We start from the raw sequence: 26,658 nt of genomic DNA on the forward strand, positions 1-26,658 counted from the left end.
TACAAACAAATCTTTAACATGGAGAAAACACAAGTAATTGTACCCTGATGCATAGGGAAAGATTAAATCATATGCAACATGAATCTGATTAAAAGGCAGAATGTGCAGTGAAACTGGAGAAGGAAATAGTACAAAGAAAGACTAGTTTTGGGTGTTTCACAGTGGTAACGACCAGGAGGAAGACACTGTCATAGCCACATTAAGAACATGCTGACATGAAAATCAGTAAGACTGCAGCAAAGCCAGACTCACACTTGAGCAATGATGAAGTTTGCCAATTCCAAAATCAAAATACACTGCAGACCATCAAAAGCTGCAGTCAGGAAGAATGAAAAAATGAAGGCTCAGTGCAATGGCCTGCAGGTTTAGTGAAAGCAAAAACAAAAAGGTTCTCTTGACTGTAAAGGAAAAAACCAGCATTTGGGACTACAGATGCTCAGAACTTGTTACCATTTAATACCCAACATGAAGCTGGAAAATAACTGCAGCAGAAGGGAGTAACGTGGTCCACAGACTAAACAAAAAACCATTACTAAGATAACAAGGTTAAAGTATTACATCATCCGCAACTGGCAGGATGAGGCTCTGCATCCAAGCTCAGAGCACTTCCTCTCCACTAAGCTGGACAAATTCTGGAGAAGATATAGGGAACGGCTTCTAACTGATCAGCTACAAGTTAGAAAAGGAAAGGATTGCATTAACTGAAGTTAGAAATAGGGATAACAAAGACATGGGGCAAAGGGAAAGGAAGCAGACAAAAAGCTTACTGCAATGCACAAAAGGAATGTATTCAGAGTAATAAAAATACAGACGATCCCACAAAATTTGAAACAAAGCTTCAATCATTCCCATGACTACATTTTCCTTCTTAACAAGTAGCACAATAGAACTCCCTGTCACCCAGGCACAGTAGGAAACTGACAACCAACTCTGCCACTGGGAGCCTCTGCAGAGCCCATGTCCCCAGCACTCTGAAAATGACCTCCTACACCAACACCTGAAGGGGCAGCTAGCATCCTTACACACAGAAGTTTTGCTCACAACATACACCACTAAAATTGGTTTCTACAGGAACAGGTTTGAGGTATTGTCTTCAGATTTTCAGGCACTTGCCTTTACAGAGGAGCTTGGTGGGTATTTTCTGTGAGTACAGAGGAAAGTGAACGGTAAATTGACACCTGCTATTTCTCCCATAATTATAATCAAAATTCAAACTCCTCACCTGCTTTTCAGTAAGCCATACAACATTAAGCACAGACACTCATGGTCAAACATCAGTGTGTCCTTTAAGTTTCACTACAGGGAAAAACACTCCCTCAGTGTTCCAGTCAGAAACCCTTCCCACTTCTCACTGGGCTGAATTATCCAAGGGTCAAGCTATGACCACGTTCAGCAGTAAGTTCACTGTAAAATGCATAGTATAAAGCTTCCAAGTCCACAGAGGTGTTTTTACCCCATCACCAATTCTCCCTTTGATATGACTCCTGCTGGGACAGGAATATTTGGCAGCAGCATGGTACCTTGACTGAAGGTCTGCCATCCTGTGGCATCTCCTGCAACATCCTGGTAAACAATCCAAGAAGCCAGCAGCGCATAGAACTCTTCTCATTTTCCCCCACTTAAAACTGGCGTTACTGCAGTTTTGAGCCATTAGACCTCCACACACAATTGCTTGCTAAAATGAGGAGACCATCACTCTCTATTTCCTGGTCTCCAAAGAAATATTAAGTGAAGATCAAATTATTTCTTCATTCATGTACTGTTAAATTAAACACATTGAAACTCTGTGCCAGTGTCCTCACTAATTACTTATTTCATTCAGCTTATCTCTCCTGAAATCTTGTGTTGTTTTTCTTGAGCTCAACAAGTGTTCCATCATTTCAACTCTCAAATTACCTTTCTTCCTTTATTTTCAAAAACCCTCTCTCTTTCAGTATCTCAGTTGTGAAACAAAAACCATCTTGCTTAATTGCTCTTCTCAAGCTAATTTAAGTAAGGACAGCATCCAAGAACTTCCAGTGCATCCAGAATCCACAGAAGGAGATGCCTGGTATAAGATATATGTAAGAGCATCAGTAATCACTGATCATTACGTATTTATAAACTTGTGAGGTTTTGAGCTGTAACATTACTTGGCATTGCAAGAGTTACTCAAGATTGTATTTCCTGTGGCCCTCCACTCACCAGTTTCCCCCTGTGCTGGAAATAAATTGGTACCAATAAAAGCAGCCTCTACTGGGCAGTAAAGCATGTAAGCCTTGCAGTGCACCACTCACACCTCAAGGTACCTCTGGAGGGGCCAGGTAAGGAGGATATAAAGGCTTTACCTGCACTTTGACCTGTAACTGAAACACTGTGACCACATTGTGGTGCCTCACCTTAGGGAGCTTTCAGTGAGCAAGGCAGGATGGACTTATTTACCTACCATATCTTGTTAGGCTCAAAAATACAACTTTCACGCTACCTTGAAGGGATTAAAGCCTGTTGAGGTGAGCTGCAGTAGAAATAGCAGCTCTCTCAAACTGATGAAAAGGTCTTATGCTTCTCCTTAACTGAAACCCAAAGCTACGTGAACAAAACTAGAAAAGCAGGTGTAACTTATAAGGCAAAGAGAATCCCTGATGCAAATAAATAAGTTATTTCAAGAGTGCTAGCAAATACAACCACGAACATGATAGCAGATCTGGGCAAAGCAAAGGCAGCCCACCTTTAAAGTAAAAAGAATTTTTAAGACTAAACTCACATGAACAGCTATGGAATGCTTCTGTTTTCAGATATATGCAGAGCTTAAACTGTCTGCAAAAAATTGCCAACAGACTCTCACATATTTTTTGGAAAGACAACTTGATTTCTGTATTAGGAATAGCATGGCCAGCAGGAGCAGGGAGGTCATTCTTCCCATGTACTCAGCACTGGTGAGGCCATACCTGGAGTTCTATGTCCAGTTCTGGGCCCCTCAGTTTAGGAAGAACATTGAGATACTTGAGTGCATCCAGAAGAGGCAATGAGGCTGGTGAGGGGCTAAGAACACAAGCCCTGTGAAGAACGGCTGAGGGAGCTGGGGTTGTTTAGCCTGGAGAAAAGGAGACTCAGAGGTGACCTTATCACTCTCTACAACTCCCTGAAAGGTGCTTGTAGTCAGGTGGGGGTCAGTCTCTTTCACTAGGCAGCACTGACAGAATGAGAGGACACAGCCTTAAGCTGTGTCAAGGGAAATTTAGGTTGGACATTAGGAAAAAGTTCTTCATGGAAAGAGTGATAAAATACTGGAATGGTCTGCCTGGGGAGGTGGCAGAGTCACTGTCGCTGCTGCACATGAAGTACAAGTGTGGATTCTATGCAGCAGCACACACCAGAACGACTTGTTCAGAAAAAGTTTTATTATACAAACTTTTCAGCTTTTTATATGATATTACACTACAGGTTTAACATGACTGGTAAAGGGAACACCACCTCTCTGTCCCATTGGTGGGACAAGAGAAAACACACTAACCACAGCTGCACAGAACTGTTTTGAGAAAATGAGATTATTTACAATAATAGTCCTTGAGCGAGAGATGCTCTCAAGAGACTTTCCCTTGGGAACAGATCAGCCACTGACAGACTATAACTCTCTCAGACTCAGAAAAATCCACAAGTCACCATCCCTGGATGTGTTTAAAAAAAGACCGGATATGGCACTCAGTGCCATGGTTTAGTTGAGGTATTAGGGCATGGGTTAGACTCTTGAAGGTCTCTTTCAACCTAGTGATTCTGTGATTCAGCTAAATTCTGATTACCACTTCTGGTGCCTTGTCCTTAGAGGTGTCAAAAGCCAGCAGAACATGATTTCAGTCTTTCAGTACATTCAGAATTTTGTTGAAAGTTTTTAAAAAGGAACTTCAGTTTTGAGAAGCAATACTTTATTGCCCTTTCATTACATGTTACATTTTAAAACATCTCAGTCATAGGAAGACTCCAGACTGTGTTTGCTGTTACAGATGTCTGCAACCATTGTGAACCTTGAATCATCTACCAACCAGACTAGATAAACACCCTTTAAAAAGAGTGTTCATGTCCTTAAAAATTGCTGATATTCAAATGCTATAAAAACAATGTTCTTCCTATACATCATGCAAGGTAAAATTGGTACTACCAGAATGCATTACTCAACAATGCCAAAATTACACTAACATATCACACTGAGGAAAAGATAGGTTTTAGAGTATTTTCATACATGAAGATTATTCTTAATTCCCACTAAATGACTAGAATTAAAGTCTACAAATAATAATGGTAATACTGGGTTACAACATAGCCTTTGTTCTACACATGAAAAGTTACCAACAACTAATTTCCATGCTGTACTTTGTGGCAATCTCATATGCAACAGACACCCTCTTCTCCCACATACACCACCTACTTTCCAGCAATGTACTTTACCACTTCCCAAGCCCCCAGTCTCTTTGAAACACATGGCAGACTGAGAACATAATGAATATAACTGTCTGACATATAGTTATTCTACCTGAAGTATATCTTTCCCCTTGATAATCAACCATAAATGAGTTAATTCAACTCCCAGTCTCCAACACCAGCTATTTTCAGGACAGCATGCCTGGGCTCTGCAATTTATCTACCCCTCCACAAGAGCAGAAGCCACTGTCAATTTTCAGATCCTACCATGAGGTGCTTGTCGCTGTCATGCTGCTACAAACACGCACCACTACCAAGTAAAAGACCAAGCCCTGCTCTTCCCCCATCAGGCAGCTCATCAGCACTGGGGTGTACTGGTACAATCCCACAACCAAAACAGAGCATGAAGAGGGAAACACAGATCCACTTTTAACTACAAAGAACTTATCTGTGATAGAATTTATGAATTTTAAAACCTTCATCTAAAACTGCCTGTTAGTAACATTTTTAATGTTGGTTAAGTATGGAAACGTAGATTTTTGTAGTTAGATTTCAGGTGACGGTACTTAGTCAAAGACCCTGCAGAGCTTTTATCCCCAATCCTTAAGAGTGCTCTAAAATAAAGACACCTGCTTGTCACATCTGGATGTCCACTGAGGTGCATATCTGATTTTTAGTGTTAACTGAAACAACTTTCAATTAAATACAATAAAATCCTTGCTCAGAAGTGTGGATTTTTATGTACCACCAGTGTTGTACTTCAGGTCAGAATTCAATGTGAGTGAATATTCCCAAATTATCTTTAATCTAGCTTGTTCAAGAGTTGACAGAAGAGCCTGGAACAAGAGTGCACACTCTATCAGCCTCTGGGTAGGTGTTAGCCAAGCCCTGATCCCACAGCTTTGCTGCTTGTACCTAATGAAGCAAGCTCAAGCCACATCCCACACATTCCATTAGTGTGAATGAGTACACACACAAACATTACACATTCAGTTGGAATTCTCCTGAGTTTAAACCCAAATTACAAATGCTCAGCAACAGCTGAAGGAGATCAACATCAAAAGACCTCAAATTTTTTAAAAAATTTTAAACAGTAGAAGACCATATACACATTCAACCTGAGTGAAGGAAAGAGGTCATGGGAGAAACAGGTATCCCTGCCCTGAGGATACCCATTAATGGAAAGAGAGGACATGTCACTTGAACAGTTACACCAGAGTGAGTGAAAGAAGATACAAGAGGGAAAACAAGAGGGAAATTTAAAATAACCAACAAACAACACACACAGATTACTCCAGCAGTGCTGAGCAACTGTAAATCTCTCCAAATGATCTGTTATACTTAAAATTAAACTTGTTTGATAAAGCATAAACTAGGAAATAGGTACATCAAGTTTCCCCAGCTAGCTGTAGATTCAAAGATTAAAGTTATGAGAAATAATCACAGGACAGCACCATGTTTTAACAGTCTACTATCTGCATAGGAAATTTTAATTTGAAAAGGCAAGGTAAGAACACTCCCTAGCTAACAGAAAATGGAGTATATATATTAAGACAGACACTGAAATGTTTGAACTATTTCATAAATTTGCATTAAAGCCTCCAAGTCTAAACATAAGGATATAAAAATGCACGGTCAGGATTCTCAAACAGAAGTAACAGCAATATTACCACATACTTTCAGCACATTAAGGAGAAAAGAACCTAACCTTTTACAGTATTACGTTCAATTTAATCCAGAATTCCAAACACTGAAAACAAGCATTTGTTAACTTCATCACGCATGCTGAAAATAGTACACCCAATCATTTAAAAATTACCATTTCCACTTTTAAGACTCCTGTCCAACTTGAAAGCATAAGATTAAAACTCCACAAGGAATAAAAATTTTTTACCAAGGTTAAAACTGCAAGAATGCACAATTTTAACACTTGTACAAAACATCTGATATCGGTTGCCTTAAGAAATGCATCAATATTAAATATGAAAAACCTGAACTTGTAGCAGCAGAAGGTTCTTGAGTTCTGACAGGAACAGAGGAAGACTCTGTGTCTTCAGCTTTCTCTTCTTGCAAACTGGTGTCTGTACTGAGTGCTGTGCTATGCCACGAATTTCCAGGTGATCCTTGTTCACCGAAACTTTGGTCAGATTCAACAGGAATTTCTAACTGGACTAGAATGAGAAAAAGATTTCCACTGAGTAAAGTGTATTCAAAAGCATACTGCAGAACACTGTGGGGGGAGGGGGAATCTTCATCACATTATAATGGAGAAAAATACCCATCCATGTTCTTGACTGGTTACTCTTGGTCACACAAAATTTTTGCAACACAATTAACTGGTAACACCCCTATAAATTTACAGCTGCTTAGAAACACACAAGCTAACTGTTTATAGCCCAGAATAGGATATATCCCAAACCACTGCAAGACCTCCCTCAAAAGGGAAAAGGCAGTGAAGAACAGAGCAGAAAATGGAGTGTTATCTCCACCCTGTTTAAGCATAAAAGCGTCCCATTTGATGCTTTTAGTGTTCAACAACAGAATTAATCTATAAGAACTCTGAGTTCAGTACTTGGGCTATTACTGCTACAATCTGAAAGCGTTAAAACTTTGAAATTACCTCATTTTCACAATCAGAACCTGCATTCCCTAAGAAAGAAAACCAACCAACCAAAGAAACCCAAACTAAACTATTTCCTTGGATATTTTTACAGCCTATGGAGCTCTCCTTTGCTGGAAAGCTCCCACAACCCAAGGGAAATGCTAAGGTTAATGATAGAAAGGGAATCAAAAGCCAAAAGCAATCAGGGCAGCAGTGTGATAGAAACTTTCCATGAGCTTTCCCTGCACTGCTGATCAGGTTTTAATGTCAGATATGGAGCCTGCAGTTAAGCAACTGAAAATATAGAGCTTGCAACAACTACATGACCACCTCATCACAAAAATCCAGAGTACACTGCAAAGGCACTTACCCCTCTCAGATTCATTTTGGTTAGATACTGCATCTTTCCAAGTCTGAATTTCCGTGGAAGTTGTGACAAGATCTGTATTTAAAATCTCACGGCTAATATTGGATGACAGTCTTGAAGATCGCCTCCTGATCTGGTCTCTCTCAGCATTGTCTGAAGAGTTCTTAAATTTTTCCTGAGCTGGAACAGTTGTAACATGCAGTTACAGGAGTACAAACAGATCACAAGCAAACTTTCAAATTCTTCCCTCCCTGTGACTCCCTTGAAAGTATTTTTTTTTTTTTAAGGATTAAGGCTAACAGCAAAAGCTAAAAAGCATGGATAATCAGGCCTCTGTAAAAGCTACAATGATAAGTTACAAATAAGCATAAAAATACAGCAAAAGCTCACAACTTTTTTCTTCTAGTAACAGATTTGAAGTATGAATACAGATCAGTATCCTACTAGTTTCTTACTGAGAAAAAAAAATTCACTGAGTAAAATGCACACAGAAGAATACTGCAGAGCACATTACAGTGGAGCTGGTCTAAGCAAGCTGTTCCACAGATCTAAGTAATATCAGGAGTTAGATGAGACAATTCAGGCACACAAACAGCTGTAACTGAGCTGGATAACCTACACACACTGAAGTTTAAGACTGTGGTAATAAGGAAAGGAAAGAGCTTTCCTTAGATCTTCATCTCCTTGGTCAAGACACTACTACAGAGAATATAATTCTCTTTCCTCATCAACACACTCAAGTTCTTCAGCCTCCACACACAGCACATCAAGATAAAGTAGAAGCTATTGGATTGCAGTGGCATGAATATTTACTCACACAAGTTTCGTTCAATCCTGGGACGCTTCAATGGAACATCACCTCCTTTAGGTATTTTCCGACGTCTTAACTCCAAAGTTATGGGCTGCAGTGTCTGAGAACTTGGCTCTACAGATTTAGATAAGAGAAGAAAAATCAATTTAATACAAAGCTGTGAAACACTTTAACACAAGCTTTACAATCTAAAATACTGGATTTGCATAAATACAGGTTCATCTGGCTTTCTAAAACCCACACAGTAGTATTTAACCCTACTACAGGTGTGCTTATATTACATGATGGATACTTGCTAAAGCTAATCTCTGACCAAACCACCAAGGGCCCAAGCTTCAGTATGTTCTTGGCTGTCCTGAACGAAGATGAACTAAAAAATTTTTAAGAGATTCTAGAGATTAGGCTGTGAAAGAGCAAGGTATCTCTTATTCCTTTAGATAAGTTTAAAAGTGTTATGGCACATGCCTGCACATTTAAGTTTGGCTACATACCCGTGGAAGGTGTTATTGGTGGTCTGCCACGCTTTCGCTTAGTTTCTTTCACATTTTCCTGTGGACTCTTTACCTTGTCATTTTCAGGCTTTTTCTCAATTTGTGTATCTACTGAATATTCCATATCATTCTCTGATATATTCTCTTTATCTTCTTTTCCATTCTTAGATATATTCTTTTCTGAGATCTTGCCTTTTTCCGAGATGACTATAAATTTTCCCTCTTTATCAGGTTGTTTAACTCGTTTCTCAGTCTTTAATGTCTTTTCATCTTCTTCTTTCTTTGCACTACCTGTTGCTTTCCTCTGCTCTTTAAATTTCTCCTGGTTTTCAGGAGATGATGGAATTTCATTACCTCTTTCCTTAGGCTTAGCATCACCCACAATATTCTAGAATAAGAAGAATGACAGGCAAATCAACTCATTGTAGTCTAAAAGCCACCCTTCCCACTTTGTATTTAGCAGACCTGCATCTTTGTCCAATTTTTCAAGTGATAAAGGTACACGCTCTATTGCAACCCACAGATTAAAACTTAGAGGCACCCGAACTCCCGAAAGACCTGTGCAGTGTGAACAGGACATACTGTGTCTCTACTAGCTTGTGCAGTACTACATAAAACCTGCTTGGGACACTGCAGAAGGAGTGGGAGTCAGGAGCACAGAAAACAGGAAACGGCTCAATCACTCCGACGTGCCAACTTTTTTCCTTTACAGAAGAGTCTCATTCAAAACAGACATGCAGTTTGCTTGCCCTCATCACTGCTGCAGATATTGCTAGGCAGAGTCATGTAAAGCAACTGCAATCAGCAGTCATCAGGAACTATGTGATGTTAGAATTTAAGCATTTAAATTTAAAAACGAAACTTGAATTTTCTTCTGCAATTTGTGTTCAGCATGAGAGGACATGAAAACCCTTAACAGTCCCCAGCCAGCACGCTACTGAGGCAACTTTCAACTGCCAGCCTATTTCCCCATAGTTTTTATTGGGTAACACCAGGCCAGGAAGAACACCCTGTATCAACAGCTTCCTGCTACTCCATGTCCAATCCCCTTTTGTGATCAGGCTTTATATTATACCACTGGAAAGGAGCAAGGAGGTTGACATATGCTGATTATGTTTTTTTCCCCTTCCAGTGATCTTGCTACTGGCTGCCCCAGATAAACAGAAATGTTCTAGCTTTGCACATGGATTAATATTTGGTCATGTGTCAACACTGCCTTTAGTTCAACTAACTTCTCTCTTCTTGTTGCCTAATTGAAGCATGAACCATGCTCCTTCCCAGACACAGTTCTACAGGGCACAAGAATCTTCAACTATGACCCAGGATCAGAGGACAGGAAAGACTAAATACCTCAACACCTTCTTGGGGAAAGAAGGTGGAACAGGTCATTTAAGCTATATGAAATTCTGAGAATCCACTTAAGACTCACTATTTCCTTGTACTGCACTACATCTTGCCTCTTCTCACCCCAATATTCCTGTCTGTATGTGGCTTACATGAACAGATACCTTTTAAGGCATTTTCAGACCATACCTTTAAGAAATAATACTACTGCACTAAAATGGTGAACATGCAATCTGCTCCACCCTCTATGATATTATTTCAACCATACTAGGTACAGATGTGACAAAAAAAAAGTCACTGTTAAGAAGTGTGAAATCAAATTGCTGTGTATTTCATGAAAACAGACAGCTCAGTTTACTTTGAGTTTACTTACTATGAGGTAAATAGGAAGGAAATCTTCCACATGTCTGAGCAACCCTTTTACCAGATATAACTTTTTAAAATTCCTGTTCTTTTTTCTCTTGATTCTGTGTGCTCCTTCTGCACTTCTCTTCAGTCCTGGATTTCTCAGCTTCTCTGAGCTGAGCTCCTTGGGGATATTCCCTCATGGGGAGCCCCACTTATTTCAGTTCTCTGGGTCAGGACAAAAACTCCAAAGTCTGTTAGGATCTTGTTTCTCGTGTTTATTAGGATGTTATCACAAAACTTGGCAGGTCCCTCCAGACTTTCTGCACAAGTTCTATTTACCACAACCTGGCGCATTTTGGCCCTGATGGTAAAAAATGGCCTTGCAGCTCACTTTGAGCTTTGAAAGCACAAAATGGCCCTGAACCTCACAGTTCTTTTATCATTATACTCATTCTTATTCAATTAACAATAGACAGGTATATTATTTTTCTTAATGACCCAATGACCCATCACCTGTGTGCTGCATGCAGTATTTTCTATCCAATCACCTACTATTACCCAAAAACCTCCGGAAGAAGAACAGGAAGAAGAAAGAAGAAGGAAAAGAAACAACATTCTAAATCCTCCATCTTGTCTTCTGCTTTCTAAACTATTTTAAACTCTTTTTCACCCAGTGACTGAAGAAAACTCTCTACACACTCACACTTTCAGCTTTTCTAACTTTAACAGTTGTTTTCATGTATCACCATGAAAACATGCTCATAAATTTCACATTATATGAAATTCAGTGTTCTTTTGGATCTCAGAGCTAGGTATCAGAAACAAGGGCACACACTCTGTGTTTCAGACTCCAACAACTAGACATCCTGTAAATTTGTATTCTGTAAATTCCTTACAGGAGACACTTCAGCGGCAACTCAAACATTAGCGGAAAACCCAAACAAACAAAACCAAAAACAACCCAAACCCACTCCAAAAAAACAAACAAAAATCTACCACCTCAAAAAAAAACCCCAGGCAACTATGTTTCAGGACTGTGATGATCACAAAACCATCTGATGTGAAGTACGTGCTACTGGAACACCCATAAGCCATCGTTAAAACATTCTCAAGAAACTGAATAATGAATACAGTATGTCTGAATTACCTCTTGGTGTTACTGAACTCTTAAAAGCTGTGTGTCATTGCAAAGGCAGATATACACTGTTACAGGTCACTAGCATTTTACCATCATTCTTCAACATAAACAGTTACACCCTCTATACAGGGACAGAGTAATACTGTAATTAAAGAAATTATGACTGCTTATGTTGCTCCCTTCAGGAATTGTGTGGTTTGGACCACTTTTTTTTTCCTTACAAGTACTAAGATATGAGCCATGTGTGCCTTCATGACTCCACTCTCTCCTCCTGAAGAACAGGATCAAGACACTTCCAACATGCTGCTACACTACTGCTGTACTTTTTTTTTTCTGAATCCTGAGCACTCCAGTGGCTCAAGTATTTTTTTAAAACAACTTTACTTCTGGTTGTTTAAACAGAGCTCACTAGGAAATTCTCACTTTATGCTTTTTTATGCTAGAGACCAGAATAAATGTTCTAGCATAACTGGAGACTCTCTTGGGCTAAGAGAAATCTTCTTGGACAAAGGATAAAAGGAGAAAACAGTAAGAACCAAACCAAAAACCCCTTTCATCTCCTTTCAAAACCTTTCCAAAGCTATGCAGAATCATGAAACTTGCTAAAGGAGAGACAAAATATTTTTGTTTTCTTATGCAGAATATTTCTTCAGATTGTTCGACTCCATTTATGTAATGGTAAATATCATAAAAACATTTTTAATGGAAATGAAGATTCTGCTATAGTTCACTTGTGAGTATTAGTCAACTTTCCACCACATACAATGATAACCATTTAAAAGATATTAAGGGCACTTCATGGCAGATGTGAAATAGCCTCCCAGCCTGGCAGATACAGAAATCTGGAGGACTGGCATACCTCTTTGCAACAGTGAAAAATCTAAATGGTACCACTGACATTCATTAGTGGAATCTGTGTTTAAGACTTGTGCTGGGGGGACAGGTTCAATTTCTTAGCTCAAACTTAAAGTTTCAGAAAGCTACAGGCAGAGAGCACAACAAAAAAAATCCACAGGCAGTTACCACACAGGAATGCATGACAAGAGAACAAATTTAAAACCCTGCCTGTAATGAAAATTACTCTGAAGCAGGTATTTAAGAAGTTTTAACCAAGTTACTCAAGGCCAGAACTTGGTCAGTCTTTCCTACATGCCCATACATGAAAATCAAAGTACAGAGCAGCACTTCTTCCTTCTCACCATCAGCAGGACAGTTTTTATATTTTTTTTTGTAATGGCTCACTACTACTTTCTATCATATGCTGAAGGTTGAACCTACTGCACTGAGCAGGTGAAGAGCTGGTAACACAGTTAAACTACAGAAGGAAAACAAAGAATACTTAAAAAAACTGATCTTCTCAAAGTTGTGACGTAAAAGATTAATAGCCGTTTTCCTTAGAAGTCTCATGAATATTTAGCAGTTACTTTGGGAAAGAATAGTTTCTGTCCACTCCACAGTTGTCACTCCTTTATTTTTAAGACATGTATATTTAAAGTAACCTCAAGCAGGCAAAACAATCACAGCACGATTCAAAACCTTACCACCAGCTTTAATATGTGCATTCTGAATTTTTCAATGACTTTTAGATATCTGTTTTACCTACAGGATGACTTCTTTAGTTCAAGAGGTGCACTTAAAGAATCTGTGAGCTTTGCAAATCATACCACAAAGATTCACATTTCATTCCCCTTAATGAAGCGGAACTGAAGTCCACTTTTCATTTTAATGGACTTCATTTCAGACATACTGTATTTCAGCAGTAAAGGCTTTTCATTAATTTTATGTTTTATAGTTCACCAAATCTAGCCACCTGAACTGCTCATTCAAGAATACACTAGCTGCACAAACAGTGCATACTTACCTGATCTTTGGAAAAGGCTTTGACATGAATGTTTTTGACTGTCTGAACTACACCATCATAAAATTTCACAGTGTATGTACCTAAGATATGAAAACAAAGCACAAGAGTTCAAAGATCAGAAGTTATTTAAGACAGCATCAGATAACAGCTCCAATATTCCAGCTGCACAATTAGCTCTACGTGAAAGCTGCCTTACCTGTGTTGTTAGAACCCTCAACACAGAGCTCCTATCACAGGCCAGAGAGACACAGCAAAGTTATGCAGAACAATTCTGACCAAAATAAAGGTGCATGTCTAATCTTAAGAGTTGCTCCTCAGATGCACCTTACTCACAAAACCCCAAAATATTTCTGGTGGAATATTCAAAAATATAATTACACAACCCTTTTCTCCTTGATCTTACAACACAAACAGTCTAAAGCAAGCCCAGCACTAGAACAAATCCTTCAAAGATCCCCCTCCCCTTCGGATTTTTAAGGCGGTTTTGCGGCTCTGACAGTAGGTTTTATTGCAGTTTACAGGCAATAACAACAACTTTAAGAAATAACTTTTCCCACATATATACTTAAAGCAATTACTGACTAGATATACCAGCAGAAAGTTTTGATCTCATAAACAAGATAAGATGCTAAGAATGTTGATGACAGACTAAAACACATAACTGAAAATGCAGTTTTCCACAGCTGTTCTCCATCTGCTGTAATATCTCTCCATCTAAACAACGAGGTTCCAGCACAATTAGAAATACATGACTACTAAGCATGACAAAACCAGGAGTTCTTACCATCTTTGTTAACAGAAGTAACTTTGGCGGGATAGAAACGACAGTCAGACCAGCATGCCAATACCTGATCATTGATATGAAATCCCTACAGTAGGGAAAACAGTAGTTAAAAGTGTCTTCATCTGAGAATTACCGAAACATACAACTTTATTAAAACATTTCAATTACTAGCTTTCCAATGTTTAGAAGAAATCGTAACATTTACACAGCAGGGGTAACACAGCAACAGTGAAGTATTTTAAAGGTAATCATTCATAAAAATGCACATTAAACTACAACACACACAAATGTCCTCAAATTCCTACTTACTGCACAACCTTCTTCCTCATGCAATCCTTCTTTTCTTAACTGTATCTTCTCTAGGGGACGCAAATAAGGACTGTCCCAACAAAACCATTCATCATATCTATGGTTCCAGCGCTTGAAATGGATAAGTACCTTCCCCTCCTCATAATCAATTTCTTCAATGTGTGCTGGATACCTGGTCAAAGGTAGATTAAAATATTTTAAATAAGAACAAGGTAACCTGTCTCAGACACTTTATACAAATAAACCTTGGTTTAGCTACTCCAGTCTTATTAATTTGATGTACCACTTGTATAAGCAATAAAGATGCTACCAAATTATGGAGCAAAGTACATAAGAAAACCCAAAACTGAACAGCAAACGCAAACATTGGCTGCAGCAAAAGGAGACAACTAAGGAGTTCTTAGTCAGGGGTGGAAAAAGAAATTTAACTACAGATTCAGAAGTCAGAAAGACCTTCCCTACATCTACAAATGTCATATTTTACAAAATCAATAGCTTCAGTTCTCTCTTATCAAGAATAATGCCTGGGGGTCAATCCACTCACTTCTCATCACCAGTCATCATGACTCATCTATCCAATATAACAGCAAAAACCGAGCAGGCACACTAAACAATTTTAGAGACTCAGAAATTAAATTTCATCTGCAAAATCCTGGGATTTGTAAATATAAATTTCTTAGTACATTAGAAGTACAGGAATCTGAGATGAGTCAAATTCAAATGTTTCTCATCAGGAAGGCCTTGTAAACTCTGTATTTTTTTTAAATTGCATTGGTAATTTGTAACTTCAATAAGTATTTCAGAATCACAGCTATTTCACTAACCCATCTGAAGGTTACATTCCAAGTACAATGCTTTCCCTTCCACAATAGTAACATCAAGAGAAAATTTCCATTTGTCAGTGCTTTCAGTATTCTGGAAGAAAGGCAAGGCCTTAGTGAATTCTTGAACAAAGGGCTGAAGACAAAACTCAAGTCCACAAGTATTCTTTAATACTTGAAAGGTAGAACAAGTGGTAGAAAGAAGTGGCATCTTGAAAGGATCAAGCCTGATGCTAACAGTAAAGCCAAGACATGTATGAATTAAGACTCAAATGGAACCCCGGCTACCATTCTACAGCCCTACACAAAGGGAAAGCAAATCTACCTACAACTGAAATCCTCCAGCAGATCTGAGACATGTCCAGTGATAACTTCACAGAGTTACGAACAGGCCATGGTAGAGGTTTATACTGCAACTACAGACTAATACTTATAGACTAATATTTAGCTTAATACTCACTGCCACACACATCAAGCTATGCCATTAGTGCATCCCAATGTATTACCAAAATGCATACAGCAAAGGCTGTGGAGGAGAGGAACGCAAATGGGAGACACTTACATGGCAGGGAGGTCTCTAACTGGTTACAACTTTTTGGAAAAAAAGAAACTTCCTTCCTGTGACAGTCCAGATACTTTTTTTTTTAGGCAACTCAAGTGCTGTCCTTCACAAGTTCAAGAGGGGGCAACAGTAACAATCACAAGCTAGTTCTACTACACTGATTATTTTTGGCTATCACTAAGTTCAGGTAATGACAAAAATCAGCATCCCATTTCCTACAATCTAAGTGCAGCAAAAGCAGGTAAGAAATCCCAAATCCTCTCAACAATAGAGCAGCCAGAACAGTGTTCTTGCCATTGGGACTGCAGTACACCTAGAACTAGTCTAGATTTTCAATGATGAAGAAGGAAGCTGATAAAAAGGACAAAGTGCTGACTCAGTATCAAGTTAATAATCCTGTCCAAGCAGATAACCACCTCTGGAAGTACAGTCTACTTTCTACCACTAAAATGAGACTAGCCCAAGTTATAAGAGCCAACTAACTTGATGCAAGAGTGCTCCCTGCTTCATATCCAGAAATAAGAGGAACTTTCCCTACCAGAACTGTCATCCCAGAATCATACATCAGTGCCATCTGCACCCATCCCACTTCACTAATGGGAGTCAAGATCATCAAGATCTTGATAATGAGACCAAATTTCAGTCTACCTGAATAAGTATGGTTGAGCTAGAGCTCTCAATTCTCGGAGAACATGCTGCAAAGCCTCAACATCTTCTTCTCTTTTTGAAGCAATAAACATCAGTTAACATACACTCAGTGCTCTTGACTGAAGCAGTAAACCTATCAGAAGCTGTGCTAGACCTATTCATGAATTCTAACAGCCCCCTCTCCTCGACACCACCTTCCTCTAAGATGAGAGTACTAGCAGCTACAAAACAAAGTAGAAAGGTTCGCAGGTTCTCAACAGCCCTGAGCACCTCTCATGCACAGGTCAAGCTTCCTTACTCACATCTTCCATAGAACTGAGCAAGCACACCACATGAGAAGGCACAAGTGCTCACAGATCTGTACAGAAGTATAATAGGTCATTATCCACACACTTCCTCCAAATAGCCTGTGAACATACATAGGGGTAGAAGTAACTTAAAAGAAATTCAAACTTCTTCAGAAAAAAAACCCAACAAAACATACTATGAGAGGATACACAAAGTGAAAGGCAAATAGCTGAAGCCTGGCTAAGGCCCCAGAGAACAACTGAGATATGTCCAGGCTGGCCCAACACATCCTCCCCCAAACCACAAAGGAAGTATTCAGCTCACTCAATGGGTATTCAAGACAGCTAACTGATCCTGGGTAAGAAAACCCCAAACGGTACTGATTTAAATATTTATCTGAAACACTGTGTAATCAGAGACAACATCTTGCAACATACAGGGAGGGCAAAACAAGTTCTCCAGCTCAATTTGAAATGAATGAGCTCATACCTTTCAAGAACTTATTAACTGGCTAAACAGTAAGGGAAAATCTCTAAGATGCCCAAACTGCTGGCATTAATTTTCTAAGAACCTAAGTGACAATCAAAACCTCAAAGAACTGAATAGACTATGGTTAGTAACGACTGGCAACTTCAGATTACAGCTGTCAAAGCACAGGGAACAGTATGAAAATGGGTTTATGGCAGACAAATGTAAAACTATCCCCTTCTGGGAAAAGGTAAATATCTCGAAATTCCCCGGACTAATCTGCTTCTCTTCTCTTTTCCTACATACCAAACCAGAATTGCTATAAACCCCAACTCCCTTGGAACTAGGAAGGGACAAGCTTAGTGCAGTCAAAGCAATGCAGAGAGGAAAGGAAGCATCAAGGAGCACCAGCACTGTGAAGGACAAGAGCTATAGTAGTTCATCTTTTCATTACGTAGACCAATTCCTGACAGCATGAACTGAATTCATGGGACTATGTGAATCTTAACAGGGTAGCACCATACTCTCAGTATTACTCAAGAACTAAAAGCCCATTCACATTTTACTTAGACAATAGACAGAAAAACTTGGAGGTGTCATTTTAACAAGGTAACAAAAGGTAACATCATTTGCCTATTGCAGGCATGTAGTACGGTCATCCTCTTTTCAGTAAGAGATGCAGCTAGCCACCACTCAAACAGTTTAAATGATCCAATGAAAAAGACTTCAGAAAGTCAACTCAGTTGAGACAGTGTGCACGTGTCCATGGCTACAGCAATCCTTCTGGGATCCCTCCATTCAGAGCTGTCCTACTACAGCAGCCCCCCTCCTTCATCCTCTGAACTCCAGCACTATGTACCAGGAGACCTTTTAGCATCCACAGAGGCTCTCTCCCTATAGCAACCCGAGGCCAACAGACAAACCTTTCATGACAGGTTTGATGCATCAACACAAGCCCTAACAACATAAGTCAAGCACCAAAAGTACTCACTGTACTCCCTGGAGTTCCAAGTATAGGACATGACAGACAACTGCACCAGGAATTGCAGTGCACTGCCAATATGCTATGATTCCAAATACAACAAAGCAACCTCTGGGAAGAGTAGTAAATATACAAAATTCACTTTGCACTGACCATGAGCAGGCTTCACATCGACTACTCTGCTAGCATACAATGTTTCTTCTTCGTGAAAGCTGGCAACTCATCCAAACACCTCCAAAGTCCTTCACTAGCAATTTGGGGCACAAGCCATTGTATACTGGTATGTGCATTGGTATGCAAGAGGTATACGGCACTCTGACATAAAATATTTTCCAATGCATCGCTGCCGATATACTGGCAATGGTGGCCCATTAATTGACTGATGTATTTGGTGCTGAGAACAGAAATCAAAGACAGCACTTTAACTGAACATGAGACTTATGACTATGTTTTAGCACCCATTATGGACAGTTGTAGGTTGGAGACAGAAATCATGACTCAAGTCTGATGATCATAAGACAAACAGCAAAGAGTTTATTATGGCAGCTCTTTTAATAGGGGGTTTGAATTTCCTGGGTTTAGATAGCTGATTGGTCTGGGTCTTCACACTGCCCAGCTCCTCAAGCAGTGATTGTTTTGCAATTAGGATCGAATGGGATTGGCTGAAGTCCCTTGTATGTGTTCAAATCCATCCTATCATGGCTCACCGAGGGATTTGTTTACTTCTCGGGTGGCTGAGTTTGGGGACAGCCTCAGACCAGCCATGCTGTGACAATTCACTGTTCCAGTAATATTAAAGAATGTGTAAGTGTTCTTTGTTATCTTCTGCAGGTGCCTTGCAGATAAGATGACAAAGACAATGTGATGACACAGAAAATTAATCTAGTTTGAATTAGACTCTCCACTCAACTCGACAAGCCTAGTTTCCCTCAGCCAGTGATGTATCTCATGTGTCATTGGAGTTTTAACACATTTAGGAGCTGTTAAAGGGGATTACCAGAAATACAAGTTTTTAAGATGGCATGCTGCAGGCTTATTACTTAGAAGTTACAATTTTACAACTTAACAGTACAAGCAATAAAAAATTCAACTCAAAACCATTTTAATTAAAAACACATGTATTTCTACCACTGATGTCTTCCAAATATTTGAGTCCTGGAGTTTAAGTAGGGCAATGAGAAGATTGTCTTACCACTGATAATCTTCTGCTTCCAACAGGCTGTTGGCTTGCTCGGTTATGTTGTGAATTTATTGAAAAACATGAGAAAAGCATGAGAACATGAAAGCACCCAAGAATTTTGAAGGGGGTGTATATATACCCCAAACTTCTTCCCCTTTCTTTGTTTTAGCATCTATAATAGAAACAAAATACGCATTTTTGAATGAAATTAACAAGGTGAAACTTAAACTGCCTATATCCTTTACTGTCACCCAGGGTCTTCCACCACTGAGGAGCCTCCTTTTCACAACGAGGATTTGGAAGGCCTCTTCTGGATGAGGCTTCTTTGTTTATCTCAAAGGAAAGGGGTTCAGCTTCTGCAAAGCCAAATCAGCTAGTCCAAGTGACTTGCTTTCATCTTTAGCACAAAAACACCTGGGTTTGATAACTTCCCCTGCCAGTTACGGCCATAGTTTGGCCAAAATGAAGACCTAGACTGGGAGGGCTTGATGGCACACCTCTCCTGCCAGTCAAAGCCACAGCTTGGTCAGAGCTGAGACTCAGATTGGGTGGGCTTCCTTATCTTATATCTTTAAAAGAAATCTTTCAGTAATAACTCATAGAACAGCTGGCTTTCTTATCTATCCTTAACTAAATAACCAATGATATATAAATAACTTGTAAATAAATACAACCATGCAGACATAATATATTACTCTTTTGAAAGCACCATTTATCTCCTTGTCACAAACCAATTCAAAACCATCAAAGGAAACATCTCCCTGTCTCAGCCAGGTTTTGCAGGTCATATGTGCTACATGATCAAAAGTGACAAGCCCTTGTGCCAGCAACGTCCCCAAAATACTTGACTTTTGAGGATTTTTGAATGAAGTTGTAAGTAAACTGCCACTCCATGGGTCCCACAGATGGTCCAAGGTGTATATTTGGACCTTTTGGATTTCTCCTGTGAAAGCTTTTTCACTTGGTTGTGATCTTAGCTTATTATTTGATGGGTATATACAATGTTACTAACATAATTCCCTTATACTTGTAGAATCACTTTGTAAAATCACAATACTAAAAACAAGTGTAAAATTAGTTGGGGTGTTTGCCTCTATAAATATAGATAATCTGTAATATTACAGAATAGAGACATCAAAAGTGAATAATTTTGTTATCTAAGGACAGTTATGAAGTTGTTTCTTGAGGCTAGAAAGAATTAAGTTACTCTTACACAGCTACTGTATTGTCATTAGTATACTTAACATCACTTAATGGCATTAGTGTAAATGATGAACCTTTTCCTTCTGTTAAGAGTTATGAAATTGATAACAATTCTAATTAAATTAAACACATTTTTGGGATTATGCATCTTTAAATAATACGTTTTCTTCAGGAAAGGTATTAAGACATGACCTCAAGGCTGCAAGGCAAACTATTTTTGTTAATTTAGAAGTTTCTGTTACTACCTTCTCATGTATAGCTTTAACTTCTCTGTAATCTAAAATTATTCTACTTTTGTGATTATAGTATTTGTATACTTTGTTGCAAAAACTGAACATTAAAAGGCATGTTTATATTTTGATTCAAAATCAAGGGAACATGCGAACTAGTATTCGAGCAACAGCAGCAACAGACCTGCTATACTCAGAAACCTGCCACTGACCTCAACCTCCTGAGACCTCAGGAGCTGGCATGATTGAAGTATGAAAGGCAGTTGTTAGTGGTCAACAGCATGAAAATGCTTTTGTAGATATTGTAAACGAAGTGACAGGTGGAAAATATTTGGCTAGAAAACCCTGTAACTAAATTTCTCTAATGAAACACTTTTCTTTTACATCAAATTAGTACCTTTATGTTTGCCTTTATGAACTTAGAATGCTCTTTTTGGACTTTGATGCTTTTTTTATTCTTTGGAGGGTAAAAACAGCCTGGAAAATTATTCAGTTTTATACAGAAGAAAATTATTAAATTAAACTAAAATCCTTAAATATTACACAGTATTATAATGAAACTTCAGTGCATATTTGAAAAGAGTTTAGTATTGTTCATCACAGCACAAGGACTGAAGCTGCCGACGGTACCTAGAAACCAACATTAGAATGCGTGCTTGCCTTATGGCAGTAAATTTTTGTCTTTGATTTTGAAAACCTCACCAAAAGAGGTTTTTTAATGCTCCATGGATAGGTTTTTCTGGCTTGCCCTGCACACTGGGCACCTGCCATGGCAAGTGGGTTATGGTGGGCGGTGGTGGCCAGGCGGACACCCAGCACTCCGCACAGCTATCCTGTCGCTTGGAACCTGCCCCCCAGCCCCCTGGGGTGGCAGTTGTTGGCACAGCCAGGATTGGTTCAGAGCGTTGGGCTCTGGAGCTCTCGGGTTGCTGCTGGGGATGTCAGCGCTGGGGAGCCACAGGCTGCGCACAGGGTGAAGCGCTGGAACAACTCTAGGGTTCAGTGGGTTCCCACTGATGCTTCTGGGTTCAGGAAATGTCACTTGGCTTCTGTGATCGGGTGCTCTTCCAGGTTTCCTGGGAGGTGCAGCGTTGCTGCACGTGGGCGGTAAGCAGCGTCCCACATCTCTGTGTGCCAGCAGCTCTATGCGTGACACGGGGGGTGCTGGAAGGGCTTTAGGGATGGGGCTGCCAGTTTACTTTCTGTTTTCTCATGCTGCAATGCTTCCAGAATCTGGTGGGTGCACTGGATGGAATCTCAGGCACCACTACAGGAGTGATGGTGGCCACCAAGCCCCCACTTGGTTAGGACGGCATCACTCTCCTGCGCTCTGCCATTTTGAGATGATTGAACAGGCTGCTTTCACGGCACACATGCTCTGGCATTTTGAGTGCGCAGCTCCTGCACCATGTGGTGTGTGCCATCTGGAGTGAGTGACTTCTGCTCCATGTAGCGTCTGCCATGTTGGTGACCCACACCCGAGGCACATGGTGTCTGCCTTTTTGGGGTTTTTCAGCAGGCTGTCTCTGTGGTGCTTTACAGGGAATGAAGCTCAAAGGTGGCCCTTATAGCTGGGACATGAGCAGCCCCAGGCATTCCGAGGATGGATCTGGTGGGTGTGGCTCAAGCAGTCGCAGTACAGGTGAATCCACACACCGTGCAGTCACCACCAGTTTGGACGGTGGTGGGGGAGCTCTGGTGAATAACAGCCACTCTCCTCTCGGTTTTTCACCCCCCACACTGCCCTGCAGGCAGTATCCATGGCATCTCCACTGGTGTCCTGGCATCCCACTTGGCTTCCAACCACCCCAGTAAGTTCGAAACAAAGTTCCAGGGCTTTATAACATTCACAGCATCCATAGCAGCTTCTACAGCCTGTTTTACAAGCCTCCAGGGTTTTATAATGCTCATAATGGCTTCTAGAGTCTGCTGTTTATACTTCATCACCCACTGAATTAAAAAAGAGAGTCCACAAAGACTGGGTTCTCCTCCATGGAGACAAATCCACCCACTACTTCAGTGCCGTTTTCTATTTAGAAGGGATATTTATAAAGGTGAATCCAGATTTTTGGTCAGCTCTTCACGCTGTTTTTGGTTGGCTCATCGTGACATCTTTGGCAGCTTGTTTTCACTGTAGTAGGGTTCTACTCGCCTTTTGGTTTTACAGCATTCCGCTTCTGTGTACCAGCTCTTTGGTTTTTCAGCTTTGTCACTGTTTTGGCAGCTCTCCTTGCACGCTCTGATTTTTTTTCCAGCTTTTTTCGCTGGTTTGACTCTGCACATGCTGTCCTCTGTCCCCCCCACTCTGCTCGTGGGATGGCTGGTCTTCACAGTGGGGCACTGAATGTTAGGTTGAAGACAGAAATCATGACTCAAGTCTGATGATCATAAGACAAACAGCAAAGAGTTTATTATGGCAGCTCTTTTAATAGGGGGTTTGAATTTCCTGGGTTTAGATAGCTGATTGGTCTGGGTCTTCACACTGCCCAGCTCCTCAAGCAGTGATTGTTTTGCAATTAGGATCGAATGGGATCGGCTGAAGTCCCTTGTATGTGTTCAAATCCATCCTATCATGGCTCACCGAGGGACTTGTTTATTTCTAGCCTGGCTGAGTTTGGGGGACACCTTCAAATCAGCTGCACTGTGACAAGCGCCAACACAGCAACAAATATACACACAAAAAAAGTCTGGACCTCCAAAGGTCTAGCACTGGGAAAAGCAAGTGTCAGCAAACAGAAAACCCTGTTCCTCCACAAGAGTGGACTGTAACCACACCACAGAGTGGTGAAAGCAGCAGAGAAAGTATACCAGTCTGCTGTCTTCTACAAATCCTCACCCAGTGAGCTGTGTCAGTACTGTTAGTTTTGCTAAGCCCCCAGCTCTTAAAAATCTTTGTTTAGAAACCCTGAAAATGCAAATGCACACAATTCGGAGTTCAGAGCTTAGCAATTAAACAAAATATTTCAGAAACGGAGAGTTCATAAGCAAGTTGTGAGGCCAGAGCTGCAAAGCACTTTGTGTAGGGACAGGTCATTCAAGATCAAGTGTTTCCAAAAACCAAAGAACATGGAACAAACAGCATATCCAAAATTTAAGTTTAAGCCAAGGGATATGCAAAAAGTAGAGCAGGTTGTTGAATTCCCCCCCACAAAGTTTTCCCATGCAAGAGTTATTTACGCTCAGATACTGTTGTTGAGCAAACATGTCAGACGGGTAACAGTCATGGATGCAAGTTATTAGCCTTACTCCAGCTACACCAAGCTGCATCTTTAAAAAGCCTACACTACAGACAGGCTCAGAGATATTATTTTTGTATTTTTTTTGGTTGTACTAACAAAACTCAAGAATACCAAAAATGCAGGCAGGTTCAGATCACTGCTTACCTACACAACTTTTGGATACACAGGTAAGCCAAATTAAAATCTGAATAGGTTCTAATGGTCATACTTTACATCCTTTACAGAAAGAGCTATGTTTTCTCATATTCACAATTCCAATGCCCTTGTATATGGAGAGAACATGCTCTGCATGCAACCAAGATGTTCTGGGATGTGTCTAAGGCAGTGGTTGCCTTAGACACATTCCAAATATGGTTTTCAATACTGACTTTGTACACTTCACCTGTTGACAGGCTTTAGAGCATTAAGTACAATCATCTCTATCCAACACAGACTACTTAATAAAAATCAACTACAGTTGATTTCTGGAAAGAGAAGTTATCTACAGGAGCTAACAAAACATAATTAATTCCTGTATTTAAGAAATCTTTGGCAATTTTCATTTTATCTCTCATTCACGGAGTTTCTGTTAGTAAATGCTAAGTTTTGAGTTGACTACCTGAAATGTACAGAGTTAGAAAGTTCAAAGTTAGCCCAAATAATTTGTAAGCTCTTTTTCCTCTTCCTAATGCAGTGGTTAGTGAAGAAAAGTGTTCTTCCTCACAGCTGAGGGCTGCAAGACAGGCACCGGACCAGACTTGCTAGCATGGAACATGTTTCCCCACACAGTTCTTTAATTCTAAAGCTGACCACCCTCATATAAGCACAGGCCTAACAAATTCAATCAGATTTCAGAACCTATGAATTTGCAACCGCACTGAGAAAGGAAGCAGTGAGGATATTCTGTACTGCAAAGAATTTATTCTTCCATAATATCTGCTCTACAATATTAAGTATAGCACAGAACTTAAAGGGTGAATTCAGGAGAATGAGAGCCTGAAGTCCAAGTAGATTTAGGAGCAGTCCTATTCCCAGACACAACACCACCACACTTCTGGAGGGCCAGAACAACATATTAGCATGTATCGCCCATCTCAATCACTGGTATATAAACTTTTATAAATTAACTACTTTCCTACAAACCAATGACTACGACTTTAAATACTGCACCAATACAAAATGTTTAAGATATTAAAGACTTAAAATTAATATAACATGAATGGTTTTAAAAATATACCAGTTTTTTAATCTGTCACGGGCTTCCAACTGGGCTCCCACCTCAAAGTTGATCCCTCTTCTATTCGGAGGATGTTTTGTCATTTTGTAATATCAACACTGCTGATTTTATTCCCCTGAAAAATGCAATTAAATATCAATCACTAATCAAGACATACACAAAATAAGCTTATGCACTATAATTCCCAGAAGCCAGATGTTAAGGTACTGCTGTAATTTTGATTTGCAGAAAGTTAGGGGGCAATTATCTTTTAAACAAGGGTTCCCAAGTGACAGTGTGCAGAACGATTCCCAAAAGCATGTTCAAAATGTCAGCTACTGGACCGTGAAAGAGTGAAGCTCAGCCTCTGTCCATTGGTCCAAGTTCCAGGTCAATTAAGAACCATGCAACCCAATGTTTATTCACAAATGAGACGGAAATTTCATAATATTTTCTCCCCCCTCCAGGTTTTGATCAAAACAAGGAATCCAGTAAACAGGAAGTGGGCAAAACAAACACAATGACAATCTTTCAACAGCTACCATATTAGTGACACACTCTAGAACACTATGTCACCTCATCACTACAAGTGCAATAAATTTCAAAGCCATTAGAAATATGTAGGTTTTTTCAATCCAATTTTAGAAGACTCTCTGTACTGATTGCATATCTGCATTGCTTTCGTCCACCATTTTAATGGGAAAATTTTTAAAATTCTTCATTAATATTTGTTTCCAACAGATAACATAAAAGTTTAAGAAATCTTGCTCTAGTAGTTTCTCTCAAGGTACACATAGTGAAAAAGCCTGGTCAACAGTTATTTTTCCTGATTTTTTTTGTCAGTTGTTTCCCACAATTTTAATAACACAAATAATGATCCATTCTCATAGCCTTCAAGTTCACAAGATCCAAAACCACAAATAAGTCTTATTCAATATCACTGTCCTTATAGTAAAGCTGTATCTTGAAGATTCAATTACAGATGGACGAAATTGATTTGAGTTAAAATAAAAAACGTTTTACTCTTACACTACAAGAACAAGGAGAAATACACAGAAATAAGCACCAGTGTTTTGGTTCACATAAGGCATAAACAGCAATGCTATCAACTGACCTGCATCTACAAAAGGATTAACATCATGAAGAACTCTCTAATTTCAACTGTGGTTCAGAAATCAAAGATCTTTGGAAATATCATAAAGCTTCTACAATAAGGAAAAGCTACTCCTTCACCACACTTTTTAAGCCAAGCCATTTGCCAAGGGCTGGCCACAGAGACAGCCCAACCACCTCACTGCAAAGAAACTTCTCTACCAAAAGCTCATCTGCCACCTTCCTCTAAAGCAGTGCTTTTAGACTGATCCTCACCTCTATTAAAGCAGCCTGCAAGGG

At 39.7% G+C, this 26,658-nt stretch overlaps 1 protein-coding gene across 48 annotated transcripts in view; it reads right to left on the reverse strand.

The window, feature by feature from the left end:
• Positions 1 to 26,658, reverse strand: part of PHF20 (PHD finger protein 20) — a 78,360-nt gene that overhangs the window by 36,051 nt on the left and 15,651 nt on the right. For 36 of the 48 annotated variants that reach the window (XR_015276923.1, XR_015276922.1, XR_015276924.1 and 33 more), the window contains 8 exons: positions 25,288 to 25,402; positions 14,451 to 14,622; positions 14,142 to 14,226; positions 13,358 to 13,437; positions 8,667 to 9,054; positions 8,182 to 8,289; positions 7,368 to 7,544; positions 6,387 to 6,566 (listed from right to left, as the gene is read on the reverse strand). Coding sequence is in view for 44 of the 48 variants with exons in the window: in XM_086852684.1 (XP_086708810.1) it covers positions 6,387 to 6,566; positions 7,368 to 7,544; positions 8,182 to 8,289; positions 8,667 to 9,054; positions 13,358 to 13,437; positions 14,142 to 14,226; positions 14,451 to 14,622; positions 25,288 to 25,370 (1,273 nt within the window). In the remaining 4 variants the exon portion in view is untranslated. The remainder of the gene's footprint in view (positions 1 to 6,386; positions 6,567 to 7,367; positions 7,545 to 8,181; positions 8,290 to 8,666; positions 9,055 to 13,357; positions 13,438 to 14,141; positions 14,227 to 14,450; positions 14,623 to 25,287; positions 25,403 to 26,658) is intronic. The other 12 variants (XR_015276925.1, XM_086852681.1, XM_086852691.1 and 9 more) reach the window with 1 other exon arrangement.

The sequence above is a fragment of the Cyanistes caeruleus genome, chromosome 16, assembly GCF_971803275.1.
Source record: "Cyanistes caeruleus chromosome 16, bCyaCae1.hap1.1, whole genome shotgun sequence".
In the NCBI taxonomy this organism is placed as follows: Eukaryota; Metazoa; Chordata; class Aves; order Passeriformes; family Paridae; genus Cyanistes; species Cyanistes caeruleus.